The sequence below is a fragment of the Musa acuminata genome, chromosome BXJ1-3 (assembly GCF_036884655.1).
Source record: "Musa acuminata AAA Group cultivar baxijiao chromosome BXJ1-3, Cavendish_Baxijiao_AAA, whole genome shotgun sequence".
In the NCBI taxonomy this organism is placed as follows: Eukaryota; Viridiplantae; Streptophyta; class Magnoliopsida; order Zingiberales; family Musaceae; genus Musa; species Musa acuminata.
Window position 1 is genome coordinate 37,940,753 of NC_088329.1, and position 27,346 is coordinate 37,968,098.

At 37.2% G+C, this 27,346-nt stretch overlaps 2 protein-coding genes across 2 annotated transcripts; both read left to right on the forward strand.

Moving 5' to 3' along the window:
* The first annotated feature begins 3,267 nt into the window (after positions 1–3,267).
* On the forward strand, positions 3,268–7,424 carry LOC135637643 (probable sulfate transporter 3.5). The gene is made up of 12 exons (XM_065150315.1): positions 3,268–3,657; positions 3,737–3,944; positions 4,020–4,191; positions 5,293–5,358; positions 5,476–5,589; positions 5,695–5,811; positions 5,892–6,018; positions 6,112–6,398; positions 6,478–6,668; positions 6,748–6,830; positions 6,908–6,984; positions 7,067–7,424. Exons 1-12 carry the CDS (start codon positions 3,324–3,326, stop codon positions 7,220–7,222), a joined length of 1,932 nt encoding a protein of 643 aa, XP_065006387.1. The 5' UTR covers positions 3,268–3,323; the 3' UTR covers positions 7,223–7,424.
* On the forward strand, positions 7,246–9,245 carry LOC135638769 (aluminum-activated malate transporter 1-like). The gene is made up of 5 exons (XM_065152153.1): positions 7,246–7,359; positions 7,517–7,760; positions 8,164–8,276; positions 8,603–8,755; positions 8,847–9,245. The coding sequence occupies exons 1-5, from the start codon at positions 7,246–7,248 to the stop codon at positions 9,243–9,245; spliced, it is 1,023 nt and encodes a 340-aa protein (XP_065008225.1).
* Positions 9,246–27,346: the final 18,101 nt, after the last annotated feature.

The following is a 27,346-nucleotide window of genomic DNA, read 5'->3' on the forward strand; positions in this document are numbered from 1 at the left end:
CTATATTCAATTAGGATCGTATTGACATTTTATCTATTTCTTGGATGTCTTTTCTATCCTTAACAATTAAAAAAACATGATTCAAGATATTTTATAATAAATAAATTTATGTATTCAAGATATTCACTCTTTTAATACTCGAACACTTTTGTCACTATATGGAATATTATTGTCCGAGTCAAACACCCCCTAACCTACCCCTAAAATATTATGCATTCTGCTAATGCCTCTTGATCTTGAACCTCTTTCTCAATGCTATAGATCATCTCTAGATTGGTTTCTTCCATTTGATTGGGGATGGTTAATATCTCATGTAATGATTTTTGATACTCTTTATTTTACTTAAATTGACTTTTGTAAATCTTGATTTCGTGAATTTTGATGCTCCTATTAGCTCTTTGATTTTAAATGGTCATTACAATTTAGATAGACTGAATACATTGCTTGATGGTGATCTTATTTTAGCAGACATTATGAAATTGAAAATAATATTCTCATGTCTTAACATCCTCAATCTATTTTGACTTATCGTCCATCAAATGACAAATTTCTTGAAAATAATATTCTTTTTATGTTTAATATTTTAATTTTTATCATTGTCTTGTTTTTGTTTCGACTACTTATTGTATGACACCCCAATACTTTTCCCCGGTATGATCTCCACCCAAATGTTACAATAATTATATCGACTATCAAAATATAAAATAATAGGTTGATAAAATTCTCAGAGGCCATCCATTACTGTTGTTAAGAAAACAAGGGTAGAAATAGTAACAAGCTGTGGGTTTTATTACTCTATTATATTTTTTTGGTTTTATAGATAGATATGTTACTACTACATTGTTAAATGGAGGGAGAAGCATAGAGTAATAGAACAGAGGTATAGTTTGTTTTTATTGATCAACAAATACAAAATTGTACATGAACAATCTAAAGGCAAATTATAATTAGAAAACAAATTCTCTAAGTAATCAAACTTTGAGTTTTACCATAGACTAATACACATCATTATTAATAAAATTCAAACAAAATGATCATAACATACTATGATTTGACGTTAATCTTGTTGACTTATCATTCATTTGTATGAGATGAAAAAAGATGGACCACTAAGGATTGAAAGAGTTAGATACTTAGAAGCTTAATTTTTTGGTTGAATTGATGATCTTATTTTTTACAAGTAATAAGGCGTGATTGGAAATATATAGAAGATGATCCGATGAGCATAATAAACTTTAGCAAAACTTAAAGATTTATCGATCTGACTAAGAACATTTCAATGTTCTTGTCAATAATCAATATCTTGATCATCTTACTAAACATTTCCCAGACTGTGATCTTCAAGTCTTCACAAGCTTACGGATTCACACGTCGACTTTACGTGCAAATGTGGAACCTTACCTCACCGCTTATGTGGGATGCACTGTCGAGGAGGGCGTAATTGGTTTGGTGCAAAGATCTGTGCTTAACCGAGGAAGGCACATTCGTGAGGGCCTCACTAAGTAATCATGCGGCAAATCCACCTTTGGAAGCTCTTAAAGAGCTTTTAAAAAGCATGTGAAACGCCTTCCAATCAAAATCTAGGCATATATTTCTTCCTTCCCATGTCTTGTCTTCCAAAGTGGACAGGCAACAAAGGAACATCACAGATCTGCTTTCACTTGTTGATTATGTTGGGGTATTTCAACCGTGGTCTATTCTCTCCTCCATGACGAAGTTGAGATATAGAATCTTGGAGAAGAAGGTCTTTTCCTTCCAAGTGATTTGGAGTTTATGGAGAAAGTATAATCATGATTGCAGCGATTTCAGTGGATATATGTTTATGATCTGGATAGGCTCTAATCAGATAGGTCAACACAGTCTTTTTCTTTAAGATAAAGCAATCGTTAATGCCAGAAGGAGAACAAGAATCCAAGCTTTAACTTTGCTTCTCCATATATTCCTACTGCTGGCATCTCAATAAAAATTTGTTTGGGTGGCAAGTTGGATCTTCTCACTTTTTCTTGCGTGCAGCAGTTTGGCTCTTCCCATGCATGTTGAACATGCTTGAAAGACTTTTCGTGGTCTAAGCTTCTGGCCCGTTTTCACCCGAAAAGCCAACTAGAATTCTTGCGAGTTCATGTGATAGTTCCTTTAGGATTTCATATACAGCCCTTCGTAAAGCATTTTATTTCATGCATGCTTTAGGAACACTGATATGGTTCTGTGACTACCTGAATACTCTTCTTCAGTATGTGTACTGCAGATGGTATATAACACATACACGTTCTCAGTATGTTCTTCTTAGATACACTCAACCTGTATAAGTGCTCGAGTGGTAACTCATTATCGCATGCAGTTTCCATGTCCACTGCCTCCGACAAAGCTGCATATGATGGCAGTCCACTTATATCCCATCATCTTTGACCTCATCATATTGTTCTATGGATCTTTGTTTGTTGCCGAATGCAAAGCCGATCTCTTTATTCCTAATGGATATTAACCATACACGTAATTCGGGTTATTATATGTGAGTTTTATCCTTCCAAATCGGAGAGCATATAGGATTCTTATTCCACATAGGTTTCATGTGTCCCTCCGAATCTATTTACTGTGTCTGTTCTTTTATGCTATTCCGAAGTGACGCAAAACTTAACCCACCAAATAAAAAGGAAAGCCTTGGCTATTGACCTACTGATTCTTGTGTTATCAAAGAAATATAAGATCTACCATGAAAGCTAATTGGATTGTTCTGAAAGGATTCATTTCCTTTGAATTTTTCTTCTATGATGCATGCACATCTGGTGAGATTTTTATTAGAATTTTTTTGTTCTTAAATAATGAAAAAAAAGGAAAGCCTAAATCGCAACTTAAGTCACGACCGAATGAGGCGCATGCGGATGCGGATGCGAATGCAGCAGGCGGGCATGAGATCCATAACGCATGCCTCTAATCATCCTCAATAAGTACCGAATTAAGGGTACGTATATATGGAATCTAATACTTCTTTACCAAATTAAGAATAAGTACATATGTAACCGAATACTTCTTCTGGAAGTTCTTATTCGTCTTTCCATTGAACTATCCAATTTAAGATCAATTAGCGGTGTCCAGGCTGCGAGAATTCTTGGGGTGGACCTCACCAATCCATAACTTTTTTGCATTGCTACCATCAGTGCCCAATCCCACATATCTTCTCACCCACTCCCACCACGCCCATACTCTCTCTCTCTCTCTCTCTCTCGCTCGCTCGCTCTATATATAGAGCAATATCTGACCCTTCTCTTTGTGGCAGCACCTTTTTGCCTTCTCTTCTTTCCTGGCTCCCTCAGTCTTTGGTTAAGATGGAAATGTTGGAACTGCCGCAGCAGCAGCACCACCACCACCGCAAGAAAGTGAATCTCACCAACCCAAGATCGTCCTTCGCGTCGTTCCGATCCGACCTCAAGGAGACGTTCTTGCCGGACGACCCGTTCCGCCAACTGAAGCACCAGTCGGGTTGCGCCGCCGCATGCAGCCTGGCGAAGTACTTGGTACCCATGCTAGAATGGGCGCCGAGATACACCCTCGCCAAGTTCCGGTCGGACCTCCTGGCCGGCATCACCATCGCCACCCTCGCCATCCCGCAAGGCATCAGTTACGCCCGTCTCGCCAACCTTCCTCCCGTCGTCGGCCTCTGTAAGTAGTGGTCTTCCGCTGGTGGCACCAACAGAGAGTACCGATGCGACACTCATATACGTCTATGTTTGCGTCACAGATGTGAGCTTCGTGCCACCGCTGATCTACGGCATATTCGGTAGCTCCATGAACTTGGCGGTCGGAAACGTAGCGACAGTCTCGCTGTTACTGGCTTCGATGATCGGAAGTCAGGTTTCGGCCACCGAGAGCCCGGACCTATACATGAATCTGTTCTTCACCGCAGCCTTCTTCACCGGGGTCTTTGAAGTGGCTCTGGGGATCTTCAGGTAAGGATGGTAATGTCTTCGGCCATGGAATTGATACCAACCCGAGAGAGCTCTGAGATGAATGATCGACCGCAGGCTGGGGATACTGGTGGACTTCTTATCGCGTTCGACCATCACCGGTTTCATGGGGGGAACGGCGATCATAGTCATCATGCAGCAGCTCAAGGGAGTGCTTGGATTGAAACACTTCACCACCAAGACTGATGTCGTCTCAGTGTTGCACTTCGTTTTCTCCCACACAAGCGAGGTCAGTAGATTCATCTCGCAGATCCTATTTAGACTCTCTGTTGATCTTAACGTTATGTATGTGGTGTCTTCAGATTCTAAATAGATTAAATGGTTAGATTCTCGGGGTTATGGGAAAAAATAATGAGAATCTCTTTAATGGAGATTAATAGAGAAGAATCGAATAGAAGGAACTCCTCCCTCCTTTTCTCTTGTTTGAAATCCCATCTAACAAATGTATTAGTCCTATCAATTCATTCTAATCAAAATCAGGTTACAATTGAGAACCGAATGATCATATCACCTACCCTAACTAATATAGTGAGAGTTGATTAAGCCACACAAGAGAATATTTATGCATGAGAAGAGACTGAAAAGAGGATTAAATGAATGATCTCATGTAGTATCATAATCATTCTAGATTGAATCTTATAGATTAAGTGAAAGAAACATATTCTATCTTCACATACCAAAAATCTTAATTTTAATCACTATATTATCATGGTCTATAATTATTTACATTTAAGGATCTGGACACGCCATTCAAGGTATCTGTCACACACCATTCAAGGTATCTGTCAACATATCAAATTTGGAATGATGAGTTGTCAATGCTCCCAAAACCATAAATAGAATTTAATTTTTTTCAAAATAAAAGAAGAATATTTGTTGTCGTAGTGTTTCAGTATTCATGATTTTACGGATAGATTTAGCTAATTTTACTTAATAGAATTGAATTAACTGACAGAAGCAAAAATAAATCTTGGGGTATTTTACATTAAAAAAAATTATTATTAGGTTTTTAATCTATAATTAATTTTTATCTCACGATATATTTTCCTTATCAACCTGACAAAAATACTCCTTTGCTTTCTACCAAATATCTTTGACTTTTGTCATCGCTCGTCCATCGTTGCCTTCACCCATGATCATCATAGTTGTCGTCCTATACTCCCATTTAGGTAAAATATCCTAAATCTTTATTATTGGAGCCCATGATTAATTATAGATCCTCTTAGCCAAAAGTAAGAATAAACTTTTTCGTTTTCTTCTCACTTTAGTTCTGTACTTATTTTAATTTGTTTTTAGGACAATGGCTAACTTTTTGCCTCTATATTCTCAGTGGAGATGGGAGAGTGTGCTCGTTGGGGTATGCTTTATCGGCTTGTTGTTTCTGAGCAAGTATGTGGTGAGTGGGCACTTCTCGGAGTATAGTGTTCTTTATTCCTTTTTCCTTTCTTTCATTGTTTATTACTTTTACTGTCTTATTTTTTTTTGTGTAATTTTTTTTTTCGGATTTATACAGAAAGCAAAAGTTCCAAGATTGTTTTGGGTGCCAGCTATTGCTCCATTGCTGGTGGTCGTATTAGGAGGTGTTTTTGCTTATCTTGTGCATGGGGAGGAACATGGAATCCATATAGTTAAGTGTCGTTCTTAATTGCTTTGATTAAAGTATACGTGTTTTTTATGGTATATACGAAGTATAATGATCTGAAACTAGATATATAATATGTGATTCTTGCAGGTTGGTCCCTTGAAGAAAGGGCTGAACCCTATTTCCATAACACATTTGAAGTTTCACTCTAAATACTTCAGTGTTCTTCTGAAAGCAGGCTTGGTTACTGGTTTCCTTGCACTATCGGTAAAAGGACGAGATAACAATGATTCTGTGTTTTACGTACTTTTCTTCTCAGGTCTTGACCATTCACCAGCTTATTTCAGGAAGGAATAGCAGTCGGAAGAAGTCTGGCAATGCTAAAAAATGAACAAATTGATGGGAACAAAGAGATGATAGCCTTTGGGATGATGAACATTGTTGGGTCTTGGTTTTCTTGCTATCTGACAACTGGTAAATCCTTTTATGCTCGTATGTTTATAGGTCTTCACTTACATAGATACACCATCTAAATATATGTTCCTCGAATTCATTCCTTTCGTACAGGTCCTTTTTCCAAGTCAGCGGTCAACTTCGATGCAGGATGTAAGACTGCAATGTCCAATGTGATCATGTCGATCTGCATGATGCTAGTTTTGTTGTTCTTAGCGCCTCTCTTCAAGTACACCCCGCTGGTGTCTTTATCAGCAATCATCACTGTCGCCATGATTGGCTTGATCGAGTATGAAAAGGCTCATCATCTGTTCAAGGTGGACAAGTTTGACTTCGTCATTTGCATGGCTGCTTTCTTCGGCGTCATATTTTTCAGCATGATCATTGGTCTTATGGTTTCAGTAAGTACCCAATGCAATCTCATTTCTTTCTTTTAGAAACAGTGAATCATCTTCTTCTTTGCTAAGCTATGTTGTGCAGGTGGGCTTGTCGGTGATAAGAGCACTACTGTATGTGGCAAGGCCAAATACTTGCAAACTTGGGAACATAGCAGGGACTGACATGTATCGTGACATTGAGCAATATCCAGACTGTGTTGGCATTCCCAACATGCTCATCTTAAAGATGAGTTCACCTCTCTACTATGCAAATGCCAGCTATTCCAGAGAGAGGTAAACATAAAGCCTTGACCTTGTCTTCAACTTGTTTACGCTGATGATAGCTGATCTCTTCTTTTCGTTATGAGACTAGGATCTTAAGATGGATAGAAACAGAAGAGAGCATTGCCAACAAGAATGGGGAGGAGTTGCATTATCTTATTCTTGACATGGGTGGTAAGCCACAGTTGCTTTTATACATTCTTGATGTGATCTTATTGGCTTTTAGGCTGCATAAATTTGGTGTGTTCTAGGAGTAACAACCATCGATAATACTGGGATTGGCATGCTACAAGAGGTCTACAGGAACCTTGAGAGAAGACAGATCAGGGTAGGGTTACAAGCACTGACACCAGAAAGGCTTGCAAATTTCTTGTTCACTGAAGGGATGCTGTTTGCACTTTGTTTTGCAGGTGGTGTTAGCAAATCCCAGGCTGCAGGTTGCAGAGAAGTTGGTATTGGCAAAGTACATTGAACTGATAGGAGAAGAGTGGGTCTTTCTTTCGGTGAATGAGGCAGTCTCTGCATGCCATTTTTCCCTACAGGAATCAAGGACCATAGATCCATAAGGCTTCTTACTCATATCAAAAGGATGATTCTTATGCAAATTACACTATCACTCTGTATTGTGATAAAACTAACACATCAGGATAGCCGTAAAAGTGTATCAGTGTATGACATTTCTCCAATTGTTGTTCAAATTTTGGTGGGTGATTCAGTTTATTGGTCAATAGAAGTGAGGTTTCCACAATGTTATTACCGAGCTATAAACCTGTTCTTGAGATAATCCAAGGTTAAGAATGTTTTTTCAAGTCTAATCGGACTCTGACATCGAAACAATCCAATTAAATTTTCAAGTCTAGCCGGAGATCAAAGCAAGATACCACTACGGGGTGACGATATTTATACTGACGTTTAGCCTTGTGGCGGTGTCGAGCTATCGGGTGGACGAGTTGGTGCAGCTGGCTCATCAGAGGCTCTCCACCATTGCCATTGGTGTGGGCACTTGCCTGTGCACCTCGATCTTCGTCTTCCCCATCTGGGCAGGAGAAGATCTCCACAAGCTTGTGGCTGGAAACTTGGAAAAGCTTGCGAGCTTCCTCGAAGGTATACGAACAGTACTATCGAGGGCCACAGGCCGTGGCCCGGCATGTCCACCCTAACACTAAATATCCTGCAGCTGAGAACAGCAAGCATGCTTACATGTGCACCTTAGAACAGTACAATTCTTCATTGTCATTAGAACAAAAAAGCATTCATTCGCAAACGAATCGGAGACAGGATGTTTTGCCCATGGCATCATGGGCCTTCCACCAACTTGGTGCGTCTCCAATTCCGCAAGTGCCCACGCTTTGTTTTGACTCAGTAGACATGTGGTGCCACCCATCCCAAGGTGTAGAGGCAAAGAGCGCGATCTATATTGCCGTACAAGTAGTAGAAACAATCATGAAGTTCAACTTCTGCAAGAAAAAAACATTCGATGGTTCTAATTGATGGATGGAAATGGCAGGACTGTCGGCAGAATGCTTTGCGGAGAAAGGAGGGATTGAGAATTTGGAGGGCAAAACCTTTCTGCAGGCCTACAAGAGTGTCCTCAACTCCAAGCCCACTGAGGACTCCTTGGTAAGTCAATCCGTCCTTCCAATGTGTTATAATACTAGAGGTTTCTAGGGCAATCATGGTCTTACTTTCTTCTTTTATTAATCAATTAACTGATGGACAAGCTAAACTTTAACTTGTGTGCTTTATAGTGGTCGTCATCTTAAGTGCAAGTGCACCAACATCACACTTTTTAAAGGAGACTGCTTTTGTCGTCCCAACCTGAGCCAATTACCCATCTTAATCTAAACAAGTTATTGTAGTGAGCAAGACGACGCCACGCCATAAGATGGCAGCAATCTATCAATGTCCCACGAGTTGCTGCAACTCACTATTGTTCCTTCTTGCAGGCAAATTTTGCGAGGTGGGAGCCGTGCCATGGTCGTTTCTGGTTCCGTCACCCGTGGAAACAGTACCTAAAGATTGGAGCTCTCAGTCGTCAGTGTGCTTCTTCCATGGACGCTCTTGCTGCCTACATCATCACCTCCTCCACAAAATCCAAGGTACATTCTCTCTCTCTATCAAAACAGAGAAAGAAAATAATAATAATGTCGTGCTAAGGAAATCTAAAGACCCAGTTGAGTTTACCCGCAGACGAACACGGATCCGGATCTCCAACTAAGGATCCGAGATGCATGCAAGGAGATGGCCACCGAATCCGCCAACACGTTGAAGGAGCTTTCAACGGCTATCCGGACCATAACCGTGCCTTCCGCGGCCGGCCGGCACGCGTCGGCAGCCGTGGCGGCGATCGGAAAATGGAGGGACTCCCTTTCCGACGACATCGCCCTGCCCGAATTCCTCCACGTGGCGACCACCGCTTCCCTCCTCGCCGATTTGGTCCTCCGGGTCCAGAAGATCGCGGACTCGGTTGAAGAGTTGGCTCGCCTCGCCCACTTCAAGCGACCCGAGCCGCCAGTTCACGATGCCAAGATTAAGCCGGTTGTCGACGAAGATAGCCCGTCACACCTGTCCATTACCTTAGAGAAATAAGAGTATATATATATATATATATATATATATATATATATATATATATATATATATATATATATATATATATATATATATATATATATATATATATATATATATATATATATATATATATAAAGAAGAATATTGGATGGGTCGTGGTACTTCAAAACTTGTTACGTGATAATATTCTTAAATAAAGATTGTGTGCCGAAATATTCTTTCAATAGCTCAATTAAAGATTTGTGTCCGACTAAATCAACGAATTGGACTAAACCGAGATCGTAGACATTTCTTGTACACGTACATGAAATAATATACACATATGTAACCAAGATGAAAGAAATTCTAATAGAAAATGAGATCGTTCGCGTGGCATAAGATGGGCCATATATCATTCGATGATTTATATTTTGATTCACTGTTATTGTTGATCGATGGCTAACTTTAAGTAATTGGGAATTAGTGGTTTATATTGTGTTGTCGTACTTATTATATAATGACCGCAACCATAAGGATTTTGACGCCAAATCTTTTTGGATAAAAGTATAAAAAATTAGCTTTTATACAATTTGCCAAATTTAAGTTAAATCGATCATATTAAGGATATCCAGAACTCAATTTTGTGTATTCTTAGTTTTCTACTCAACCTTCATGTGGTCATTGATGCCCTATGGTTTTGTGGGATTTTATAGATGTCAACAAGTCATACATGAACAATATATGATTTAGGCTGACTTAGTATAGACCATCGTGTCTACTTTGAGGTGTCTTGTGATACTGTAAATTATAAATTAAGATTTTGAAAAAAATAAAATTATGGATAATTAATATTTCACCATGGTTTATACATTAGGTTTTTTTTTTTACATACATGTATGTATTTAATTCTAGCAAAGATATTACATGCATGTATGGCATATATGCCCCATCAAATGGTAAGATCCTCAACATATACCCCTTTTTGCGAACATCCATTGAGAATACTCAAGTTAACCATGTTAGCATAAAATCTGTAATCATGCTATCTATAATACGGAAAAACTTTTATACCAAGATTGAAATCAAATAAATTGGATCTAACAATATTACGATGCATACCTTTCTTGTTGTTCAGAAGAAATAAACCTTATCTGATCTACAAGTACTATCGTCGGATCTAAAATATCAATCTGCAAGGATCTGCAAAAAGAACTAGATCCTTCTCCTCTCTTCCTATCTTTTCACAGGACCACCTAGATTGATGGATTAGGGGATTAAGGAAGAGGGAGATTGAGAGAAAAACTTAATCTCTCACTTGACTCAAATTGAGAGAAAAACCTTAATCTCTCAATTGACTTAGATACTACTCAGATGCGCACTTGACCCCTAGAGGTCCTATTTATCAGATGTGCACAGATGATATTTTTAGCCCCTAGAGGTCCTGTCTATTTATAGGCGAGAGCAGAGGGTCTAGGATACTTATGAGAGTTCCTTCCATCAAGGTTATCTCCTAAAGAATCCTACTTTAATATGGACTTCTTTTCTATTGGCCAATAACCATAATCAGAATCCAATAATATCTATAATATATCTTACCTAATTAAATAGGGCCACATAATCTAACATTCTCCCACTTGGCCAAATAATTGGTAAGATACAAAAAAACTTAAAAATTAAAAATAAATAAACAAAATTTATTTAAAAACAATTTGACTCAATTGGATTCTGAAATTTTTGAAAAACTATATACACGCGCGTGAATTTTAGAAAATAGGCCAATAAGTCCAATAATAATAATAATACTACATTAAGTTTGACTAATAATATGAGTCATAGCAGTTGTATGCCATCAGTGTCACACTTCCTTCTATGTACCACAATACTGTTAGCCTTTCCTAATGCAGTCCAAAATGACCCCTATAATTTATCTTGTCAAGACAATCCTGTCATCACATTCAACCATAATATGTACATACATAATTGTGAACAGGATAACAGAAACAAATAACTTTAAGTACGTAAGTAAAAATGTCAATTATAGTGTCCACTCAAACATGCATCACCATATCCTTTATGGGTTGCTCACAAACCCAATCATAAGATCATGTTCTTTCAAAATACTTTAGACTGTAAGTCCTAAGTGAATGGATCAGCAATCAATACAGTGGAACTCAAGTAATTAATTGACATTAGATGTTTTTGGACTCATCTTCTCTAACCATCACGTACTTTATACCATAATGCATATAGATGCAATAGTACTTGTCATTCTTAGAGAAGAAAACTACTACAATGTCATAAAATATCTTCAACGACTTGGTAATTGAGTCTGACTACACCAAGCCCTGAGATAAAAATTTTGCAGTCACAAATTTGATTAGTGGCCTCAAAGCATGCCACAAAATCAACTTTTATTATTAATAATAATAAATTACCTCTCTAATTACATAAATATTAACCGTAAGGTGGACTTCCTATTATCGAGGCAATTTATACAATCAGCATCTGAAAAATACCATTATTTCAAGCTGATATAATTTCATACATGTGAGCATATAATCATTTGTCCCTTCCGGATATCTTATTACTTTCTATGTAGTCCTTTAATGTTTTACTTCTAGGTAACTCCAATATATACCCAACATTTTAACTATAAAAACTGATATCTTTTCTAACAGAGACTTGAGCATAGACTTCCAACTGCGCATATACAAAGAATATCTTATTTATCTGATTCTTTTCAAGTCATTTTCAAGCATTTACTATTGATTAAAATTTTGCTTTTATGATTTACTGAACAAAGCTGTATATTAAAATCATTTCAAGACTCGGTTGATATATCCTTTCTAAGACAATCTTCATAATCATTGAGGTCTATCATTGAATTACTCAATGTTAATAATATAAGATGTCTCATTCATATCAACCATATTAAAACTCTCAGTGACAAATTTTTGATTTAGTATAATAAATCAAGATCACTATTGGTAAGACAAAATATTATCCATATATAAGACCAATACAATAAACTTGCTCCCACTGATATAAATACTAATTAATAGTATTTACCTTAAATCTGAAATAATGATATCAAGAACCTTTATATATCATTACCTTGAAGCTTGTTTAAGGTCATAAATGGATTCCTGAATTTGCATACCAAACTTTATATTTCTTTCATTTTCTTTTAGAGTAAATCATGTAGAGTAACCCATATAAAGTTAGATCTTTTAAAAATAATATTTTCATATCATTATGATATAACTTAAGCTCATAATGAATCATTAATGTCATGATGATTCTTAACGAGTTCATTAAAAATCTCGTTATGGTCGATACATTCCTTACGAGTAAAACTTTTAACCACAAGTCTGACTATTATATCGACATTGTCCTTTGAGCCACATTTATATAATAGACTCTTTTACAATTATTGGATAATTCGATAAATTTATCGGACACCATTCTGATTATTAATTTTAACTCTTCTTTTATTGCATCATATTACTTTTCAGAATCATTACTTTTCATGACCCATGACAATAATAAGGGATCCATTCTGATTCCTATATCATAATATAATTCTTGTAGATATGCAACATAATAACCATAAATGACATGATTCCTTCCCCTTTGAGATATTCTCAAAGTTACTTGCATCTCCTTTATATCAAAATTAAATTTCGATATTTTCACTCCGACTGATTTGCTATTTTATAGGAATCTTATGTTACCATAATTAATTATCCTCGTACTATGATTAGAGCAATAAAATATGTACCCCTTTTAAACTTTTCTGAATAGATAATAAAATATTTAGAAATAATTATTAAATCTAATTTTCTTTTATGTGAGTTGAAGATCCTTATCTCCATAGGACAATCTCAAATATGTAAATATCTTAAGTCATGTTTCCTATCATTTCATAACTTAAAAGAAGTCATGTAATTTACTTACTAGGAACACCATTCAAGATATACATAGTCGTCCTTGGAGCTTCTTTTCACATTGATTTGGGTACAAAAGAATAATCTATCATGCTCCTAACCATATCTATAAGGTACGATGATATCTTTCAGCAATCATATTATGCTGTAACACATCTGATAAATCATATACCTTATTTTTTCAAGAATCTAGCAAAAGAATTATAATTGGGTTCATCATAAATACCATAAAATTTATCACCCTTTTCAGATATGATGATATTGACCTTTCTATCTAATTGTCTATCAACTTCATTTATATACACTTCAAGAGTGTAAATAGTCATAGACTTTACATGAATTAGATATATATAATCATATCTCAACAGATTATTTATATGGTGATAAAATGTCTCTCTTTAATGAGACAAAAGCATATAGTGATAAACATAACCTCAAGGAGTTTATAAAACTAAATTTTACTTCAATATTTAATTATATGATCATTGTAAACTTATGATTCATATTAATTCTGCATAGAGTATTATACAGAATTCAAAGGTTAATTTTATTGAATCACAATAAGTTTACAGCCACCAAAAGAAAAATAATATTATAACAACTCTAGGTAAAGAACTTAAATTCCTAGAATTATAAAAACATAATATGGATTCTCAAGATTTATCAAATTGAATCATATTTAGATATAAGCGATAAATACAAACTAATATCGCTTTTACTTTAAGATAATTCCCTACATTGATAAATATCTCATTCTCTTTTGGTTTTATCCCAATATCTATTATTGGTAACATATGATGAAGCATCAAATTAATCCATCAATAATATCCGTAATATTTGATTTGAACCATACAAAGGTTATAATTATACCTTTTTTTTATTTCAAATCAAATCTTATAGTATATTTCTTCTTCACATTATTTTATTTGCTACAAAAGTAACACTTTATTGTGAAGATATTCTTTTATGAATTTATATAATAATTATAAACTCAGATGGAATTACGCTTCATCCTTATTTTAGTGTTACCTACTCCTTGAGTAGTACTATTGATATCATCTATATTTCACCTTTGGGTGAAATATTGACATATCTAGTGTTCACTCAAAATCACTTATGAAGGACTGATACCATTCTTGTGGAATAGTGTTGTTACCTTTGGGTATACAACCCTAAACTGCAAGAATATCCAAAACAATATCATCCTACCCCATCACATAATTATTTGAAATAGATTCTCTTTTGGGATTATCTAAATCTCATAATTATATGTGCCATCGTGAATATTATTTTATTTAATGTCATTTAGAATGAATTCCATAATGTATTTTATAGATTATTAGTCCAGGTCACTTTGGTGGCTACAGAACCAATACAAAAATATAAAATACAATCTAAAATATCCCATGAATGACATGAACTTTATTGTAATTCATATCCCATAAGCCTATCATCCCAGGCTACTTTGGTAGCTACCGGTCAGATAAAACTTAAGAAGATAAATTACAAATAATATTCACTAAATTCCTTTATCCTGATTCATGCTACCATTATGAATATTATTTTATTTAATATCATTTAGGACTAAATACATAATGTATTTTATAAATTATCAGTCCAGGTCACTTTGGTGGCTATAGGACCAATACAAAAATATAAAATACAATCCAAAATGTCCTATAAATGATAAGACCTTTATTGTAATTCATATCACAAAAGTTTATCATCCAAGGCCACTTTGGCAGCTACAAGTCAGATAAAACTTAAAGAAATGAATTACAAATAATATTCATCAAATTTTTTTAATTTATGCTAGCAATTTAATAATAGAATAACAACCATAATAATTATTGAATATTAATGCTAAGCAGTTTCAATAATAAAATAATCATAATAATTATTAAACATTAATACTAAGCAGTTCAATAATAGAATAACCATAATAATTATTAAACATTAATGCTAAGTAGTTCAATAATAGAATAATCATAATAATTATTAAACTTTAATTAGAAAAAGAAAACTCATATGATAATCATGATAATATATAAATCATGTCTTCATTGCCTTCATGTGAAAAATAAACATAATTTCATAATTTTAAATATATACATATAAATAACTAAATAAATATCCAAGAACAATAATTAGATTTTATTTATCACATGTATAATCAATCATTCATATGAGAAAACTATAAAGTAAACCATAATTTATAGTTTTTTTTTTATTCAAAAATTAAATCCAATCAAATAACCAAAATATAATCATGATTAAATTCAATCATAATTATAATAAATCATATTTATCAATTTTATAATTGAGAATATAACTTAAAATTCTCAATTTGAATAAAATTGTAAATATACGATAGGATATAAACTGAAATTAAGAAATTCACGAAGGGCAGAACTGTAATTTGGCAAAATTAGACCCGAGGGTAAAACTGTAAATATGTTGTCAGAACATAAGCTGGAATTACAAAATTTGCAAAGGGTATAATTGTAATTTTGTAAAACCATAACCTCGAGGTCAAAACCGTAATTATGTCAAAACTCTGCCTGCGCCCGTTGCGACGTGCGGCGCGGTCGTTGCGACGTGCGGCGCTGCCGCCGCTTGCGGCGCGGTCGTTGCGACGTGCGGCGCTGCCGCCGCTTGCGCGCGGCCGCTGCGGCCTTTCCTGCCTGCGGACGGCGCGCACGGCTGGCCGCGGCTGTTGCCAACGCGCGGCCGCTGCCGCCGCGGGGGGCTGCCTCTGCCCACGAGCGGCCGCTGCGGCGGTTCCTGCCCGCGCGTGGCCGCCGCCTGTGCACGGCCTACCCACGCGCGGCCGCCGCCGGTGCGCGGTTGCCATGCCTCGGCGCTGCCTGTGCCGCCTGTGCCCACGCGGCCGCCGCCTTGGCGCTTGGCGCGGCTGCCGCTGCTCGCGCTTGGCAGCGGTTGCCACCATCTACGGCCACCGTCCTTCCGCAATCACCGCGTTCACATGCGGTGCGGGATGTCCGTGATGCCGCCATCGTTCGCAAGCGAACCTCTGCCTGCGCACGACCGTGATGCGCGGCTGCGGGTGGTACACGGCCCTTTCTTGACAACGATCAACAGAGATGATCATCTCAATAATATCGATGATAATAAACAGTAAATTCATCCGATCAAACATAAAATTATACGTTGCTCATAATCAATAATAGAGCAAATTATATAAAAAGAAAACAGATCAATAATATCCGACGAATCATTCAAGCATCGTAAAGAACAATAATAGATCTAATATATTTGATCTCAAGAACTTGGCTCTGATACCAATTGTTAGCATAAAATCTATAATCATGCTATCTATAATGCGGAAAAACTTTTATACCAAGATTGAAATCAAATAAATTAGATCTAACAATATTACGATGCATACCTTTCTTGTTATTCAGAAGAAATAAACCTTATCTTATCTACAAATACTATTGTCGGATCTGAAATATCAATCTGCAAGGATCTGCAAAAAGAACTAGATCCTTCTCCTCTCTTCCTATCTTTTCACAGGACCACCTAGATTGATGGAGATTAAGGAAGAGGGAGATAGAGGGAGATTAAGAGAAAAACTTAATCTCTCACTTACTCAAATTGAGAAAAAAACCTGATACTACTCAGATACGCACTTGACCCATAGAGGTCCTATCTATCAGATGTGCACAGATGATATTTTTAGCCCCTAGAGGTCCTGTCTATTTATAGACGAGAGCAGAGGGTCTAGGATAAGTTATTAGGAGAGTTCCTTCCATCAAGATTATCTCCAATCCTACTTTAATATGGACTTCTTTTCTATTGATCAATAATATCTATAATATATCTTACCTAATTAAATAGGACTACATAATCTAACATTCTTCCACTTGGCCCTTGGTAAGATAAAAAAGACTTAAAAATTAAAAATAAATAAATAAAATTTATTTAAAAATAAATTTATTTAGAGAAAGTGAGGACCAACATCACATAAAAGGAGCATATCACACCCTCTTAATCTTCGTCTCTTTGTCGATCTAGTGACCACGAGCAACTGTGCTGAGCTGTGCAACGACAACGAGCGTGTGATTTCCCCCTTTCTTCCCACCATCAGCTTCTTCAATAGGTCTCTAGGTTTTAGGGTTTACCTATTATCACATTGTTCGTAGAAGAGGCTACGCATGCTTTGGGGAATACCTACCCTTCACGATTCTCATAGAACTTTGCTGCACGGTGTGTGTACGTACGGATATTCCTGTGTCCTGCCATCTCAAAAGAGCTACTTAATTAAGAGATAGATGATAAGCCTCTATGGTTACTTTACGAGCTCCACCACCACGCATATAGGGCACTGTTGATGAAGGTACAGCTATTGGCTGATGAATGATGACGAAGATACACCATAATCGCATGTGGTAAAACACACACATTTATCTTGTATGATATAGAGATAGGTTGGTGTAGATAATAGCCTACGATTGTGACATCTTGGTCATTATTGACCATCCATTGTGTAAAAAGACATGATGACTGTATTTTGAAGTTCAGATAGATAGACGGATGATCCAATTTAAAAGCCGAACGGTTTCAATTCGGATCGAAACCTGATTTAAATCAATCCGACCCGATCCGTGGTACATCTCTCATAATTACGAAATCGATCCGGACCGATTGCCTCCATCCTCACCGGCGCGGTGATTCCTCCCCGCGACGGCAATCTGATCGCCGTCGATGCGTCTTCTCCGTCGAGGGTTCCCCACGAATCCATATCTATCTCCCTCGATTCGTGTCGCCCTTTCTTGATTCTGGGCTCCATCTCTGCTACTGATTGCAGAATCGCGGACCTCAGGTGCTCTCCCACGGACGATGAAGCGGATCTCCGGAGCGTACCAGTCCAGCTATGGAGATGACGAAGGCGGCGCCTCGTTCTGGCGATCTCTCGTAGCTCTCCGTCTCTCCCTCTCCTCACGGGTTGGATGTCCAGTTCATAGCTGGCTCAGATCCGGTATCTTAGATCGGAGTGTGAGACAACGGGATCCGAATCCATCAAAACGGGTCCGACGAATTGACTCCGTTCCGGCATGAATCCGATCCGTTTTGCAGGTGCGGCCCCAGGTGGTCTTCTCAGTTCGACGTTTCCGGCCAACTGCTATTCGTCTTCGTCGCGTCGCCCCCTCCTCGTCCTTCAAGCCCTCTCTCTTTCTTCCCTCAGTCCTCCACGGAGGATTAGCAATTTCCACTCGTCTCGATCGCAACGTTCACCATCATTCTTGCTCCAATTCATCTGGCTGCTTTTAGAAGCGATCTTGCGTCGCCCCCTCCTCGTCCTTCAAGCCCTCTCTCTTTCTTCCCTCAGTCCTCCACAGAGGATTAGCAATTTCCACTCGTCTCGATCGCAACGTTCACCATCATTCTTGCTCCAATTCATCTGCTTTTAGAAGCGATCTTTGTAGATCTTTCTGCTCTCCCCGCAGTTCTTATACACGAGGATGGGAAGGATCCGAACCTTAGGTGTTGAAGAAACCTGTTAATGCAGAATAATTCTTTTTTCTCTTTGTGTATCAAAATAGGTTCCTCATCAAAATACCAACTTGATATCAAAATGCTAATATCAATCAGCACAGCATAAACAATAGAGCAATAAATCAATCACACAGTGAGGCCAAATCTTTTTAACGTGAAAAATCCAATGTGGGAAAAACCACGGGACCGTAGTCCACCTCAAACTTCCACTATCAATAATAATGATAACAGGTTTACAATAGGTCTTCTCTAGAATAACTAGAGGATCAGAATAACATCAAGAACATAAATCTTGGCTCAAGAATAGCATATCTTCATCACATAGGTAGATCTCCTCCAAAGAGAATTCTAGGTCTCACAAAGTGAATATCGCAGGAAAGTACCTTAGAGAGGGTAAACTGCAGATCAACACCGTTAGGATTGTAGAGTTTGTTGCAAGGATTCTCCACATAAAATTTGGGCCGATCGTCAAACAGAAAAACTCAGAAACCTAACTTTCTCTCTCTATTTCTCTCTCCTCTTTTTTCCCTGCACGCCGTCGCACGCACGCTGCAATCAGATCTGGGCTCAATAGGCCCAATTGTCCAAGCCCACATATGGGCTGGACCCAACAATTCTCCCCCTCCAGCTCATATAGTGGGCTGTACCAAGCCCGCTCTTCGTCTACATGCTTCAAGCTTCTCCTTAGGCAAAGACTTTGTCAACATATCTGAACCATTATCATTGGTATGCACCTTTTCCAACTGTAATTCTTTCATCTCAAGCACATCACGAATCCAGTGATATCTCACATCAATATGCTTGGATCTAGAATGATATGTTGAATTCTTGGAGAGGTGAATAGCGCTCTGACTATCACAGTAAACAATATATCCTTCCTGTTTCAAGCCTAATTCCTGTAGAAACTTTTTCATCCATAAAGCTTCCTTGCAGGCTTCAGTAACTGCTATGTATTCTGCTTTTGTGGTTGATAGAGCAACACACTTCTATAACTTAGACTGCCAAGAGACTGCTCCTCCTGCAAATGTCATCAAGAATCCCGAAGTGGACTTCCTGGAATCAGTATCACCTGCCATGTCTGCATCTATGTACCCTTCTAACACAGGTTCATGATCATCAAAACATAAACACAATTTGGAAGTACCTCTTAGATATCTTAATATCCATTTCACTGCTGCCCAATGTTCCTTTCCAGGATTTGAGAGAAATCGGCTAACAACTCCAACTGCATGAGCTATATTTGGCCTAGTACAAACCATAGCATACATCAAACTGCCTACTGCAGATGAGTAAGGCACTCTGGATATTTCTTCTTTTTCTTTCTCACTTGTAGGACATTGTTTTGAACTCAGCTTGAAATGACCTGCAAGTGGAGAACAAACTGCTTTGGCTTTACTCATATTGAATCTTTCAAGAACCTTTTCAATGTAAGTCTCCTGAGATAGCCAAATCTTCCTTTTCTTCCTATCACGAAGAATCTTCATGCCAAGTATTTATCTCACCGATCCTAAGTCTTTCATGGCAAAAGACTTACTTAGCTCTCTTTTAAGCTTTTCAATTTTTCCAACATCATGGCCAACAATCAACATATCATCAACATATAGCAGTAAAATAATAAAATCATTATCTGAAAATTTCTTTATAAACACACAATGATCAGATGTGGTTCTATCATACCCTTGGCTCATCATAAAGGAATCAAACTTCTTGTACCACTGTCTAGGTGCCTGTTTGAGTCCATATAAGCTTTTCCTAAGCTTACATACCAGATTTTCTTTTCCCTTAACTTTGAAACCTTCTGGTTGCTCCATGTAAATTTCTTCTTCTAAGTCACCATGAAGAAATTCTGTTTTTACATCAAGTTGCTCAACTTCTAAATTCAAGCGGGCAGCCAAATCAAAACAACTCGGATAGATGACATTTTCACAACCGGAGAAAATATTTCTTCAAAGTCAATACCTTTCTTCTGACTGAATCCTTTTACAACTAGTCGTGCCTTGTATCTCTGTTGTGAGCTATTGCTTTCAGTCTTCAATTTGTAAACCCACTTATTCTTGAGAGCTTTTTATCTTTCGGCAACTTTACCAAGTTATAGGTGTGGTTCTCAAGTAAGGATCTCATCTCTTCTTGTATGGCTTTAACCCACTCACTCTTATTCTCATGTAGAATAGCTTCTTGGTAAGTTTCTGGCTCTCCCCCGTCAGTAAGCATAACATACTCATGTGGAGGATATCTAGTAGATGTTGAATCTCGTATTTTGATAATGAAACTACTTGATATATGTTTATGATTTAATATGCGTTTTGAGTGACGCAGGATGCTTTGATCAGGATGAGACAACTAAAGCAGGAAAATCATGTTGTGCCGGAGGAACATGTCAGAAGATTAGACATCGGGCCGGTAGATCGGTCGACGTATCGACAGAAGGCTTCGGGCAGTGGACTCGGGCATCGGGCCAAGAAGAGCGGTTATTGTGCCAAGGATATCGGAGTTGCGGAGTCAACTGGCCGATTGGGCAATAGGCCGCAGGAGAGGACGATGCGCCGAAGAATCAGACGAAGCGTCGAGGGACCAATGACATGCCAGACAACTTGGTTAATTGCTTAGGATTAATTGTCTCGATCGAAGTTTTGTTTTAATTGTGCAGGATTAACTATGATAATGATGAAGACATAAAGCGAAACAAAGTGTCGGAGTCAAGTGCGAAGGATTTGTTGCGAGTTCGAGAGTTCGTTGGAAGTTCGCGGAGCTCGCCGAGAAAGATCGGAGCTTGCCGAAGAAGCTCGTTAGAACTCGCTAAGATCAAATCGTGAAGTCTAGGAGCTTGTCGGGAGTCCGCAGAATGGTTTCCGAGAGTTCATCGGAAGACCGTCGGAAGTTTGCCGAAAGCTCGCTAGAAGAAGTCTTGACTTGCGGACTTTGTAATAGCTTAGAAAATGTCTTTAAAATCATAGTTAGCACATTAATTAGGGTTAGGATTAGGTGTTAATCCTATAACCCAAGTAGGGGCCAATTAGGCCCAAGTTCGGACTGGTTTGGGCCAAGTTTGGAGCCAAACCAAGTGAGCTGAAATAGTGAAAGAGGTGGCACCGCCCCAGCCAGGAGGTGGCACCGCCTGGGCTAAGCCTCCCAGCGAGACTGGGCGGTGCAACCTCCCCAGCCAGGAGGTGGCACCGCCTGAGCTCAGTCTTCGAGCAAGACTGGGCGGTGCAACCTCCCTGACAGAGAGGTGGCACCGCTTGAGCTCGGTCTTCGAGCTCTGGCAGAGAGGTGCAACCGCCTCAGTCAAGAGGTGGCACCGCCTGGGCTCAGTCTTCGAGCTCTGCCAGGCGGTGCAACCTCTCCAGTCAGGAGGTGCAACCGCCTGATCCCGGAATTCCGGGATTTGATCGTTTTGAGCTCCAAATTTGAATTGGGTTGGGGCCTATAAATACCCCACCCATTCAGCACTGAAAGAACAGAACACACACTCGAAATCTTGCTATCTTTCTGTGTTTCTTAGAGCTCAAAACTGCTAGTTCTCCTCTTTCTATTCTTCAAGTTTGAGTTGTAAAGAGAGGAGAGAAAACTTCTGTAAGGGTTGTCTCCTAAGCCCGTCAAAAGGAGTGAATCTGTAAGAGGGTAGTTGGCCTTCGCCTATTGAAGGAAGGCCTCTAGTTGACGTCGGTGACCTCGCCGGTGGAGGAAGCCAAAAGTGGAGTAGGTCAAGACTGACCGAACCACTCTAAATCTCTGGTTTGCGTTTATTTTGAGCACTTTATCATTACTGCAAACCTCCTACATAGCCACTGCTCTCTGCGCTTTTATGAACAAGTTTCTAAGTTCTAATCTTTCCGAATCTGCATTCAGACGTAAAAAGGTGTTTTCGTACGATCTTTACATTGCAGCTTACATTTACGTCTTGAATCTGTTTATAACTGCGAACTGTCTTCTGCGCTTTTACGAACGAGTTTCTATGCAGTTTACGTTTACGTCTTGATTCCATTTATAACTGCAAACTATCTTCTGCGCTTTTACGAACGAGTTTCTGTGCAGTTTACGTTTACGTCTTGATTCCATTTATAACTGCAAACTGTCTTCTGCGCTTTTACGAACGAGTTTCTGTGCAGTTTACGTTTACGTCTTGATTCCATTTATAACTGCAAACTGTCATCTGCGCTTAGACGCCAACTGCGTTTAGACCCAAACTGCGTTTAGACGTAAACTGTGTTTAGACGTAAACTGTGTTTAGACGCAAATTGCGTTTAGACGTAAACTGCGCTTAGACGCAAACTACGCTTAGACGCAATCTGCGCTTAGACGCAAACTGCGCCTAGATGCAAACTGCGCTTAGACGCAATCTGCATTTAGACGCAAACTGCATTTAGACGCAAAACTGCATTTAGATGCAAACTACGCAAACTGCACTTAGATACAAACTGTAAATCGGCTTTTGCATCATAATAATCTTTTATCGAACGAACGCAGCTTTCGTTTTTAATCGCTGTAAGATTTCCGCTGCACTAATTCACCCCCCCCCCCCCCCCCCCCCCCCCCCCCCCCCCCCCTCTTAGTGCTCTCGATCCTAACAATTGGTATCAGAGCGGGGTATTTCTCATTTCGGATTTACACCCGAGAGAAATGGCTCTTCAAGAGGGCTTTTCGGTCTTTCGTCCACCGTTCTTTAACGGATTGGACTACACTTATTGGAAAACTCGAATGAGAGTTTTCTTGATTTCTCTAAATCTGGATTTATGGAATATCGTTGAAAATGGTTTTCAACTTCCCTCTAAACCGATGAATGAATGGTCGAATTTAGAGAAGAAGTATTTTTCTTTAAACGCAAAGGCTATGAATGCCTTATTTTGCGCTTTGGACAAAAATGAGTTCAATCGGGTTTCTTTGTGCGAAACGGCTTTCGATATTTGGTGCACTCTTGAAATCACGCACGAGGGAACTAGTAGAGTCAAAGACTCGAAAGTTAATATTTTACTGCATGATTTCGAGCTTTTTCATATGAAACCAAGCGAAACCGTTGTTGACATGTACACCCGTTTTACGGATGTCGTCAATGGTTTAAAATTACTTGGTAAAAGCTTTTCGGACTTTGAACTCGTTAACAAAGCTTTGCGCTCACTTTCTAAAACTTGGGATTCAAAAGTAACTGCTATTCACGAATCGAAAAACTTGAACCAATTTCCACTTGAAGAACTAATTGGTTCATTGATCACATATGAAATGGTGCACAATGCACATGATGAACATGTTGAACACAATTACCTTCCAAAGAACAGGAAGGATTTGGAACTCTGGACAAATGAATGCCACTTGAGCGATGACTCAAGTGATGAGGACAATGATGAACAAAACAACCTTCCAAAGAACAGGAAGGATTTGGGACATAGAACATTTGAAGACCACTCGAGCATAAGCTCAAGTGATGGTGAACTTAAACTACAAATGAAACGAAAATTAAAAAGCAAAAAGAATCAAACTACTTGCTTTAAACGCAAGAAGAAGAACAAATATTGGGATGAATCGAGCTCCTCCGAAGAGGAGAAAGTCAACAAAAGCAAGGCGGCAAACTACGCCTTAACAGCCTACAATGATGAGGTAATCGAAATCCCCCTAATTTATTTTGAAATTACTTGATGCTTTCATGATGTATTTTTCTCTTTTAGTTTAGAATTAATTTTCTTAAAAATTACATGTTAAAAAAAATTATTATGATCATACTAAGTAATTTCGAAAATGATAATATTGCATATTTTATGATAAACAAATAAAATGATCTTGATTGAAAATATGAAATCATGGTTAAGAAGTAATAATGTGCATTACGTTGATTTCCATTGTTATTTCTCGATTTTGATTAAAGATCATGTTTGATTTGAAGAAATGCATAATGATGAAATTAAATATTTCGATTAACAATTTTATGCATGAGATTTTAAGCCGATGATAAGCATGTGTTATTCTCATAAGTATATTTGAAAAACTATGGCAAAAATGTGCTCGAATGCATGAACGTGTTAAGATTATTTTTCGACATTCTTGATTCAATGTTCAAAACACTTAATTGCCATGATGATTTTACACTATAACATGTTGGAAATTATATGTTTTGGATACATAAATTTTTATGATCATGAGCATGTTTTATCTTCATAATTGAACTTGAAAATCTATAGCAAAATCTTATCTGAATGCATGAAAGTACTAATTTCATTTTCGGATTCACTTAACAATTGGTATCCTAATAATCGGATTTTCTCATACACTTTTGAAAAATATTTTTCTAAAATGGATCTGATGAAATGATTCCTGCTTATAAATTCCATCTTGAAATATGAATGATAGTGTCTTTGCTGGCAAAGATTTGTTTCACATACATATCTCCTATGATTCATGTGCAGAAAAAGAATTTATAAATCATAATACAATGAGATTTCTTATGCAAAAATAAAGTGCTTTTGTGATTTTTTTTGCTAAAGAGAATAATTATTAAAATCATGATCTTGATAATTATAACATGAAGCTCTTTATAAATCAAGATCGTTCATTGTGCTCCCTACATTTATCAAAAAGGAGTTCTTCAAATGAAATGCAACTTGTCTTTTGATTTCATGATATTTTGTGAATTTCGAAATTAATTTTAATGACTTGATTATGAGTTTCAAGTTGACGATTTGATTTGAATAAGTTATGTCTAAATCATAATCATGATCTTGCAAAATTGAAATCACAAATAATATCTTTTGGTATTCATGAATTGATACTATAAGTGCCATATTTGAATTTTCATCATGTTAAGATATCAAGAACTTGCATCGTAATTCTACTTGATGATATCTTGTCATGTGATGAAATGCTACAATTGATAAACACTTGAAATGCAATCCTTTATCTTATTGATTTTTCAATAAATCTATGCTTGTCATATATGAATTTATTGAATGTAATTTTGAGGATGATTTCAGATTTGACAAATGCTTGATTCGTATTTACGACATAAGATACACTTTAAATATGAATCATGCTTCAATCATGTTAAATGCTTCAATCATTTTCTATCTCTAGAGTTCTCGATTTTGATGAAATACAAGTGATAAATTTATTTATGATATCTTGTAAATTACTTGAATTATGAATGAGTTTTTATGATGTGTTAAAAGAATCACTTAAAAATAAAATGCTTTTCCCATCTTATCGAGATTAATGCATGATATTGTGTGAATCTCGAAATTGATTTTGATGAAATAGTAATAACGTTATTCATGTTATGAATCTCAAAAATGATAATATGCTTCATGTGATAATATGAATACACGAAACACTTATGATATGATTTTTATACAATTCCGTGTATTCATAAAATATTTATCTCCTCATCCAATAACTTTTCTTGATATTCCTTATGAGATGAAATGAAATAATGCATGAAATACAAATGAGGAGTTATTGATCATGCATGGTAGGATATAATTTGACAAAATTGATACCATCATGATATGAAACATTTATGATTTGCAATTATGTATGAAATACTTGTGCTTTCTAATTATGATGTGATGTATTGCATATGATGTAAATCATGATTTAAAATGCTATGAGTGCTAAGTTACACATTTTGAGAAGAAATTGCTATATTGAAACATTAATGTAATTATGAATGATGATATGATATTATGCATGTAATACTTCAACTTATGATAATGATGCATGCAATGATAAAATATTCATGATGAAAAATTATCTTGACATTCATAACTTGATTATTCATCCTTTGTCATGATTTTGAAATCGTTGTAAAAGGAAAAAGAACTACAAAACTGTATTCTTCCTTTCTTTTTTACAATGACAAAGGGGGAGATAGCTAGCTTACACAAGTCAAGAAGATTCAAAAACGTGATTGCTAGCTTGCCTATCTTAAGTAGCAAAAATGCTAACTTGCACATCTAGCAAAAAATGACAAATTTGAATATCTCAAGAAGCAAGAGTTGCTTTCTTGAACATCTCTAAATTGCTAGCTTGCATGTTCTAAAAGTGCTATCTTGTATACTGTAAAACTTGCATATCTAAAACTTGATAGCCTGAATATTCTAAGCATGATGTAACATTTGCTAAATTTTCTGGCTTCAAAACTGCATGATGATAAAACTTGATAATATGTTTTTCATGCAATAAGTTAAACCAATATCTTGATTGTGGTACTTCTCCTTTTTGTTGATGACAAAGGGGGAGAAGTATGTTGATGACATTACATGTTATGCATAAGTTTATGCATAAGTTCATGATGATGTGTTGCAAGTATTCATGATGAATATTGCAATGACTTGAATTCAGTTTGAATTCAAGGTTCTATCAATATGGCATATTGATAGGGGGAGTTTGTTTAAACTCCGGGAGTTAAGTTTAACTCCGTCATCAAGTAGTTGTCATCATCAAAAAGGGGGAGATTGTTGAATCTCGTATTTTGATAATGAAACTACTTGATATATGTTTATGATTTAATATGCGTTTTGAGTGACGCAAGATGCTTTGATCAGGATGAGACAATTAAAGCAGGAAAATCATGTTGTGCCGGAGGAACATGTCAGAAGATTGGACATCGGGCCGGTAGATCGGTCGACGTATCGACAGAAGGCTTCGGGCAGTGGACTCGGGCATCGGGCCAAGAAGAGCGGTTAT